The sequence below is a fragment of the Terrapene carolina genome, unplaced genomic scaffold (genome assembly GCF_002925995.2).
Source record: "Terrapene carolina triunguis isolate 2854851 unplaced genomic scaffold, T_m_triunguis-2.0 Scaffold310, whole genome shotgun sequence".
In the NCBI taxonomy this organism is placed as follows: Eukaryota; Metazoa; Chordata; order Testudines; family Emydidae; genus Terrapene; species Terrapene triunguis.
In genome coordinates, this window is record NW_020664661.1 from 5,594,542 (window position 1) to 5,604,755 (window position 10,214).

Here is a 10,214-nt window from a genome sequence, read left to right on the forward strand (position 1 = left end):
CCCTCCCAGGCTTTCAAACCTGGGAGGGCGGGGGAGATCCCGAGCGGCCGTTTCGTGCGCCACTGCTCCCCCTCCCTCCCAGACTTGAGAGCCTGGGAGGGAGGGGGAGGAGCGGCGCCCGCGCCGCGGCCGCTCGGAGTCTCCCCCTCCCTCCCAGGCTCTCAAATCTGGGAGGGCGGGGGAGATCCCGAGCGGCCGTTTCGCGCGCCACTGCTCCCCCTCCCTCCCAGGCTTCAGAGAGCCTGGGGGAAGGGGCGGAGTTGGGGCGGGGCGGAGTTGGGGCGGGGCGGGGGGCGGCCAAAATTGTTTTTGCCTTGGGCGGCAAAAATTCTAGAGCCGGCCCTGATGAGACAGGAACACACAGTATTCACATTTCAACATCAGGTTACAGCAAAAGAAAGTTCAGTTGATGCCTCATGGGGGGCAGGGAGAGATTTCAGTATTTCTTCTTTTCTGCCTGACCAGACATTTTTATGAAAGCTCCTTCTTGTCTACTCTAGCTTAAAGCAAGAAGACCACAGACATATGGAAATATAAAGATGAATGGATCTGAAAAGTAATATATTTGAAGACAGCAATTGCTTTCTACCAGAAGTAAAATATTGTGGATTGCTTCACGATTATATTTCCATCATGCTTGCAAATTGCACAGTGATTTTGTATCTGTACTGGAAGTTGGGATGAGGTGGCAACATTTCTCATGTTTGGGACAGAAACCATGGGATTGCAAAGAACAGTAACTTGAACTCATCCTCATATTGGTCCCGGTTCTGCAAACACTTACACATATGCTTAGCTTTAAGCAGGGGAATGGTCATATTAAGCATTAATCCTAATTAAATCAAAGTCAAGCACATACACAACTGTTTGCGGCACTGGAGAGCCTTATTAGGACAGAAAAGTTATTAGTTAATTTATATGGCTTTCATCTATAATAAAGTACTTTAGGAAGCAATCTTATTACATGTAACAAAATATTGTAATCAGGTTTTAACAGCTCTGCATGCCCTATGTGGCATTGTTTCTTGTATTCAAGAGATCATAGGCATTACCCATATTTTTGTTAATTCCCATTTTGCTTGACTAAACAGTTAATAGCTTCAGGGAATCTATGTATAAAATTCTTAACCAGCACCTAAGGAAGTTTAAAGGGACACCATCAACTTAAAAAAACCTAAACATACTTCTGTCTGAAAATCTTTTACCTACTATTGTTTCAAGTAACAGCGGAGATTACTACAATTAACTGAAAGGGATCAGAGACAAATGTGTTTTATTTTGGTATCTGACAGCACTTGGTATAGAGTCAGTTTCACTGTTTCCCTTTCATAGTCAGGGAGGGCAGTTTCCCCTGTTTGTGTGGGTCTTTCACATAGCAACACAGAGAAAAACATAAATAAATTTGATTGTAAAACCACAAACATTGGCAGGAGAACTTGGGAGCAGGTGTAATCATAGAAATGTCAGACTTGGAGAGGCCTCGAGAGGTCCTAAAGTCCATCCCCCACACACTAAGGCAGGACCAACACATGAAACTACTTTTGATTAATTTTTGGATTAGCATTTTCAAAAGTGCACTTAGGTTTCTATACCCCACTAATTTTCAGTAAGAATTAGGAGCCTAAATCACTTTTGAAAATGGGGCTTTGGGTTTGGTTCTCTGGTCTGGGCCAGGCAGGATTTCCACAACAGTCCCTTCTAGCCTTAAATTCGATGAATTTGAAGTGTAAAGTTTTCAGAAGTGCCCAAGGGACAGATTTACAAAGGTATCTAGGCATCTAAAGATGCAGACAGGTGCCTGATGGGATTTTCAAAAGCACTTGAACAGATTAAGTGCCTAACTCTCCTTGAAATCAATGAGAGTTGGGCACCTGACCTGCTTAAGTGCTTTGAAAAATCCCATTGGGTGCCAATGTGCATCTTCAGGTGCCTAAATACCTTTGAAAGTCTGTCCCTAAGTGACTTGGGGACTTTGACAGTGTTCATAGATTTCCTAAGAGCTAGAAGGGACCACCTAGTCTGGCCTCCTGCCTAGTACGGAGCAGAAAACCTCCCCCAGGGAATCCTGCCTCCAGCCCAGCTATTTGTATTTGAAGTAGCACTTGGTTTTCAGGTTGAGTGGTGTCCTTTTGGCCCCATAAACTAGAGTTCTAACTGCTCATCTAAACTGTGCTTTTCAGACAGCATGTGGCTGAGGCAGATCAGAACAGACCAGATGCTCAGGCGGGAGCCACTTCCGTTCCAGTTAGTACTAAGAAAGGGGAACAATTAGTCACTCTATAAAGCAAATACTGACAAGTGAAGACAAACCCACCAGAGATTGTATTGCTGATTCGGACAAAGATCTTCTCGAAATCTGCAAAGTCACTCCAGGAGGACTGGAACATGTGCATGAAGCGGTTGACATAGAGATTCTCCATCCTATGGAAAAGACAACAACACTAGAAAGCCATTTGCAGCCTCCTCACCAGCCTTTCTTATACTTCTCCCCTTACCACACACCCATAGTAAATTTCATGGTGGTGAACTGTGTGACATTATCCTCTCTAAAGGGCTCTGGGCTGCATCTACACCCATCTATAGAACTGCGTTCAAATATTTAGGCTCAAAATTCCCCCCCAAACTCTCCCTTGTGGGAGAAAGAAAAAGACAGAACCAAACGTGACTGATGCTAGCCATGTCACTTCATGCACGGGAGGGGGCTCGGGTGCTGGGTGCAGAGAACCTGAATGGAACAGACTGGGCTGGGGGTGCTTAGGAATTCTCTCATTGGTATGTCGGCAGCCCAAATCCACGCCACATTGTTTAACCCGATCAACAGCAGGTCTAGATGGCCTTGTAGTAAAAATGCTATCGGAGCGAAGTATTATTAAAAACACTTGCCACTGGTAGCATTGGGGAGAGGCATTGGTGTTAGACCAACACTGGGAGAGTTGTTAAAAACATTCCCTGTAGATGAGACACTATTTATCTAGCTATGCTAAGTACATCTATGGCCCCCCATCACTGTGGAATCTGAGCACCCAACAACCCTTAATGGATTTATCCTCACAACTCCCCTTTGGGGCAGGGAAGTGCCTTTATCCCCATTAAATACAGGGGCAGGTGAGGCCCAGAGCGACTAAGCCATAGCTCCTCAAAGGGACTTAGGTGCCTAATGCACATTGATTTAAATGGGACTTAGGCAACTAAGCATCTTTGAAGATTCGGCCCTAAGTGACTTGCCCAAGGTCACAAAATAGGAAGCCTGTGGCAGAGAACACACTTGAAGCCAGGTCTTCCAAATCCTAGGTCAGCCCCAACTACCTTGCCTGGAATTTCACTCAACCTGGTCTCCAGAATACAAGCCGCACCAGCAGTCGCAGAGCAAGTTTCTCCACAGTGTAAGACCTTAAACCATGGACTTCAGTAATCCAGCCAGATGTTAGGGGGCTATTGCAGGAGTGGGTGGGTGCGGTTCTGTGGCCTGCGATGTGCAGGAGGTCAGACTAGATGATCACGATGGTCCCTTCTGGCCTGAAAATCTCTCAGCCTATGAGTTTAAGGTCAGAAAGCTCCACCAGATCGTCTGGCCTGATCTGTATCCCACCGGCCGCTAGCACCACCCAGCACCCGCACACGAAACCCAGCAAGTGACATTAGTGCTAATTGTAGGGGTGGCGTATGATGTGGCCAACTGTCTTCTGGGGAGTGGACTAAGGGTGGAGTTTTCAAACACGCCTACGTGATTTAGGCACCTAACTCCCTTTGAAAATCCTACTTGTTCTACGTAGGTCTCAGCATCAGAATCTCATGCTTCTGGACACAAGGTTATTATTGCAGGAGCTATGGAGGATTTTCCCCTTGTGCCTATTACTGCAAAACCAGGATGTGATTGTTTTATTGTTACCTTCCTCCACGCCCCCCCCCCCCGGCCACAGTCCTCTTTTCCATTGCATTCTGACTGACTTGTAGACAGTCAGCTCTCTGTCCCTTGTCTTTACAAGGGTGTTACTGCAGCAGAAATATGTTCATTTGTTTTGCCTTCATCTGTAACAGGTATGTGCCATGGACAGAGGCAGGATACTGCACTCAGTGGACCAACAGTCTAAACAAGAGCCACATCCAAAACCTACACCAGGAAAATCTAATCTCGGAGTGGTAGAAGAGGGCATGATGTCAATGGGTGTAATCTAGTAGGGTTTTAGCGAACTAGCCGATAATACATCATGTGGGAAGCCAGGCCAGTAGATAGCATTCCTCAGTCTGGCGCTGACATTAATAACTGGCTAACAGAGAGGCCGAAGAAGTTATAATAAATGGCAACATGAATTGATAAAACAGTAAGGGTGGGATGCTTTGAGAACTCTCTGTGTTATTCAGTCAGTGGGATAATGTGATGCTCTATTTAATTAAGTGAAAATCTCAAGAACCAAATAATCTGATTTAAGAAATAGTCTGAACACAGGCCTGGAAGTCAGACACTCCCCAGTTCTAATCCCAGCTCAGACACAGGCTTCCTCTATAGCTTTGGTCAAATCACTTCACCGCTCGGTACCTCAGTTTTCCCACCTATAAACAGAGATAATCAGCTTGATTTACCCCATGGGCTTAAAGTTAGTGAAGTGCTATGCCCATGCAAAGCTTTAGTATTATTAAAAAGAAATCACTTCTTTCAACTGAAAGGTGAGGAGCGGGCTGGACCGGAGGAGGGCTTTGTCCTGACACTGGGGCTGGAATGGAGGAGTGACTTTGTGCTGACACTGACAATTTGTTGAGTAGAAACTGACCAGCAACACTAAGGTGAACCAGGCAATGAGCAAGGGACGTCTGCGGAGACTACCTGAGGATCTGAAGTAACAGCTTGTGGGAAAGTGGCCAGAAGAGTGAATTCATTGTCAGTCAAGGCAGATTTGTGCCCCTTGACTAGGACAGCACTAGACACAGCCAGGGAGGGCAAAAGGCTGGAGTGGCAGGAAGAAATAGTTTGCAAAAGGGCCCCCAGAAAGTGATGGCAGCAAATGGGGGGGGGGGGGGGGGAAGGTGTTTGGCTGCACTGAGAGGGGAATTTATCCATGAATCCAGGGAGATAAGATGCTAAACAGGGTCAGGTGTGAAATCGTCCATTTGTTTCTGGGTACCAAGATTATAACAGAAGAAGTAACAAGAGGTACCTGAGTGGTGCACTAAGAGGGAAAGCTGGTGGATCTGTGTAGCCGGAAAAGGAGGTGATTTACAGGACATCTGATCCTAGTTTATAGGGATCAGAAAGGATCATACAAGGACCAAGAGAAGGCCCTTCTCTGAGCATCAAGAAGGGAGACTAAAGCATGGACATGATTTTAGGCTAAGGCGAAATAACAGGAAGGGCTGCTTCCCCCAGAGGGTCATTGGCTGTTGGATGAGTCTCAGGAAGAAGCAAGAAGTGAGCAGAATTATAAGTGAATTTACAGTCCCTACTTGGGAGCTGCCTGTCCAGTTTAAATTTCCTGTCCAGCCAGACCCAGCAGGTTCTAAAGCCCTAACTAGCAAGTTAACAAAACACTTACCTTTACAAAGCTAAATATGCAGAAAATCATTTCAAACCCTACCTGCGTTGCCAGTTTTGGCTGGACATATTCCTGGAGGTGTCATTACACAACATAATCTTTAATTAAGGATTAATCTTTAATTCCTGGAGACTCCAGGACAATCCTAGAGGGTTGGCAACCCTAACCAAACTGCAGCTGCCTCTGGGGTGGAACACTGTTGCTTTTTAACAGTGCACAGCAACCACACATGACACAATAGTTTAGTTTAAGATAGGAAGTGCAGAATATCATACTGCTTGAAACCGTAGAAGGAGAAGAGGGAGTGAGAATGTAAATCCCCAGATGGGAACATGACACCAGGATTAACTCCCATATACTTGCAAGATGTGCCGTGGGATCTTTAGATTCCATAGGTGCTTTTGTATGAGACATAAAACAGAAGGCAAAAGACAGCACCTCTAGCAGCAGTGTCTCCTTCTGGAGCATCAGATCAGTACAGATGCTGAAGGAACTGTACCACCTCCAGAATTAATACCTCCCTTCATAATTTTTTTCTGGCATTGTAGGTCTCCCACCCAGGTACTGACCTGTCTTGATCCTGCTTAGATTGGGAGAGGCCAACATGGAGGTGGCACGGCTGTTGGGGAGCTAAATAAACCAGCCCCATAGAGACATTAAAGCACGATTTTTTCAGAAGTGGCCATTGATTTTGGGTACCCACCTTGAGATCCTTGGGCCGGATTTTTCTGAAGGGTTGAGCACCCATGTCTCCAGTTGAAGCCAGTGGGAGCTACAGGTGTTCAAAACCTCTGAGACTCAAGCCCAAAGCACCTTTGGTTAGACATTCACAAAGGGGGGCACCCAAAATTCAAGGCCACTTTGGAACCCTGGTTGTATGCGACCCCAATATACTGACTGGACAAACCCACGTCGCAATCTAAGAATGGAGCTGGGGTTTTCTCCATCACTATAAAGTCTTCTTCTCACACCTGGGTTCTTACGAAGTTATACACATCATCCTAATGATGCCAACGGGAGTAACAAACTCGAATCCCGAGGCAGCAGGAGGAGAGTATATAATTCAGAGAATTGAAAAGGAAATGATTGGTCTCTGCAGATTCAAAACTAACGTGAGAATCCCAACTGCAGAAACAGTTATTTCCAGCTGCCTACTTACACTGATGCAACTTGCAATCATTGCGTAATGGACGGCAACCTCCTCTGCAATTCCTGGCTTTAGTCTAGAGCATGAGATTACCATGCCCCTTTGCTCTGCTACAGGGAGAGACATGCATGCAACCATGCCCAGCTGTTTAAAAGCCAGTTCACTGGAAAGGAAACCACAATGCTTCCTCTTTTTGAACAACTTCCCCCCCAGGAACTCAGAACAAAACTCTTCTCTTCATTGGCAATCGGGGCACTGCATAGGAGTGAGGTAGATGTGGCTGGGAATTGTTTGCAATATGGTATCTTCACTTGCAGGTTGCTGGCCCAGCACAGCCATATACTCTGGGACTCTGGCACAGAGTTCAGGGTGAGCTTTGGGGTTTGCCAGACATCCACACCTTCTAGATTAGTCACCCTGTGCTCCGAACACCGGCTTACATGTGACTTTCCTCAGTAACCTCCTGAGATTGAGTTCAGTTTTAAATGTTCCAGGTGATGGCGCTTACACCATTCCGCCTGGGAGACTATTCCATAGTTAGCACATTTTCCCTTGGCTCATGTTCACCCCATTCCTCCCAGTTATACTCTGTGCTTACAAACACCCTTCACTGCCTTTCTCTACAACACAGACCCTCACCTGAATGCTAATCCTGCCATGGGTTTTCCAGTTCTGGGTCCCAGCCACTTCCAGGGACAGGCATCCCAGCCCCACAGCACTGATTTTATTTCTTCCATAATAAAACTGCTTCCCAATTTCCTTTCCTTGCATGTGTCTGACGTATCACATCGCTTCTGGAGAACAGCTGCCTTAAAGATTTAGGTTCCTAGGAAGTGGGGGTAACCCATTGGAGATGCTGACTTTCCCCACTCTTCTAAATGCTCTGTGTAATTCTTTTCACTATTATCAAGATATCTGGTAACATGCTGCAAATACCACAGCTGGCTTTTACATGTGGCTGCTCTTACTATGTCACCAAAGGGCCCTGCAATGTAGTCCCTTGAGGTTGGGGAGCAGGCATCTTGCACTAGCATATAGGTAGCATCTCCTTGAGAATATGTGCTTTAAAAGCTTGTAAATAACTTGTGCAACAGTTAAGGGAATTGGCACAGATCTAATAATAATAGAATAAGGAACATGTTCCTGGATGAGGGCTGGATCTATAATGCCTCTTTAGGGGATCCTCCTAAATGCCTTCGCGAGCATGCACAGCCAGTGTCTGGACTGAGGGAGTAGCCTCAGTAGCTTTCGCCAGTTTCTCTTGCATGGATCTCTTTCTGTGGGGTTGCCCCCACTTTGTTCTAAGCCCATGTTGTGACTGTATAACACTGAGTTGCCTGTTCTATGCAGTTCCAGGCACTGCTCCCTGAAGAGCAAGCGAACGTCACAATACCGTCCTTCCTGCATGCTTCTCGGAGCGCCATAGTTACAAATACGCATGAAGCCTCCTCCCTGACTTCCCATTGGACTGGGAAGGTGAGCCACAGAGCTGACCTGGGCAAAATGTTTGCAAGTAACCCTGAAACCAGAAGAGGCTTGCGTGGTTTCATCACAAACGCTGAACTCAGCCCTGGTTTGCTTGTAGCTCTGCTAGAGATCATTCGAAGAGCTGCCGAACCAGCCTCAGGCTGCAAAACGTGTCACTTCCCTTGGCTCCAATGCAAAACCAGGGGCAGGGAACTGTTTTCACTAAGCGTCATGAGCTAAACCCAGGCGGTATGAATCCTACACCACCAACAGTCTGCACAGACTGGAACAGCCAACTTTCACATGGTCTGGTAAAGCATCAATGATTCGCACATTTCAGCCACCAGACCCAATTATCTGATGAATCCCATACCCCACCCTATAAAATCCTGGCCTTGGAACCCTGGTTTTACAGTCCCCAAAGTTCTACCACCTGAGCTAAAGGAGAACTCCCCTAGCTGTCAGCAGTAACAGGTCCCTTCCCCTAACTTTGGACTGGGCACTAGAGCAGAGTATTGCACACTGCTACTCACGTTACTAAGGACACAGAGAAAGCCAGTGGCAGATCTGAGCACAGAGTTTCTGGGGTGAATTCCTGATACCACTGAAGATCCCCACCCCCTTTCCTCTAACCACAGAACACAGTCCCCCTCAAGAAAAGAATCCAGGAGTCCTGACACCCAGTACTCTGCTCTAACCACCAGAGAGTGTCTCTTAAGCAAAATATTCAGTGCCTAAGTGACTTCACTAAGTGAAAGTCCATGGAACTTGGGCTCCTAGGGACTGAACTTACAAGGATATTTAGGTGCCTGAACATGCTGCTTTGCACCTAGTGGGATTTATGTAAGCACCTAAATGGGTTAGGCACCTAAGTCCAATTGATTTCAAAGGGAGTTAGGCACTTCTAAAAATCCCACTAGGCTTAGGCTTTAAAAAAAACACCTCCAGGATTCTCCAGTAGTACTGATCTACAGTACTTTAGAATATTTTGGACACTATCACTGCTTATTTTACATCTTTACCCCCTATGTCCTGGCAGTTTCAAATTGTATTTCTCTTCCCTTCTTGTCCTAACGAGTTGAGCCATTTTGTTGTGCACTGCTCAGCTACTGCTGCATTCTATCCCAGAGGCAGCTGCATTTCAGTGGTGGGTGAAACGATTCTTGTATCTAGTTTGTAAACTGCTTTTTGGAATCCTGCAGGCTGGTTGGTGCTATATAAATGTAAGATGATATTGTAAAGAGGCCATTTCCCCTCCTGCATGACGAAACAGTGGCATTTGAAGTTTGATAGAGCAGTTACTGATTCCACATCAGGCCCGCCTATGGTATCAAATGAGGAACTCAGAAAGGGATACATTGCAAAACACCTTAAGACCTGAAGAAGAGCTCTGTGTGGGTTTGAAAGCTTGTTGCTCTCCCCAACAGAAGTTGGTCCACTAACAGACATTACCTCACCCACCCTGTCTCTCTAAACACCTTATGTCACTGACAATAAATTAAAGGATTGTTCTTTAGAAACCCAATAAATATATAGAGAGAAATAATGCAACTAACAACTTGACAACTGCTTGCAGAGTTATGCTCGACACAAACAGATCCATGTCTCTGGAAGTCAAATTCATTGACAAATCTGGCCTTTATGGAGAAATGAAACTCAATAATCTGTTCAGCATTTACAGTCTGTTGGCAACAACTGCAGACTTCAGTTACACTTCTGCTTTTAGAAAGACAAAGCCTATCAAAGCAAAGGTTAAGAGGCGATTTGATCACAGCCTCTAAGTACCTACATGGGAAATATTTGCGGTAAGAGCAGGGCCGGCTCTAGGATTTTTGCCGCCCAAAGCAAAAACAATTTTGGCCGCCCCCCCCGTTCTTTAATTACCCCACCCCCGGCCCCGCCTCAGCTCCGCCCCTTCCCCAAATCCCCAGCCCTGCCTCCTCCCCTCAGGCTCTCAAGCCTAGGAGGGAGGGAGGGGGAGAAGCGGCGCCCGCGCCGCGGCCACTCAGAGTCTCCCCCTCCCTCCCAGGCTCTCAAGTCTGGGAGGGAGGGGGAGCAGCGGAGCGCGAAAC

At 46.5% G+C, this 10,214-nt stretch overlaps 1 protein-coding gene across 1 annotated transcript in view; it reads right to left on the reverse strand.

Annotated features, from left to right (window-relative positions):
• ALOX5 (arachidonate 5-lipoxygenase) overlaps positions 1-10,214 on the reverse strand; it is a 55,130-nt gene that overhangs the window by 15,387 nt on the left and 29,529 nt on the right. Inside the window, exon 5 of the mRNA XM_026657812.2 lies at positions 2,315-2,421. Within this exon, the coding sequence (XP_026513597.1) occupies positions 2,315-2,421 (107 nt within the window). The remainder of the gene's footprint in view (positions 1-2,314; positions 2,422-10,214) is intronic.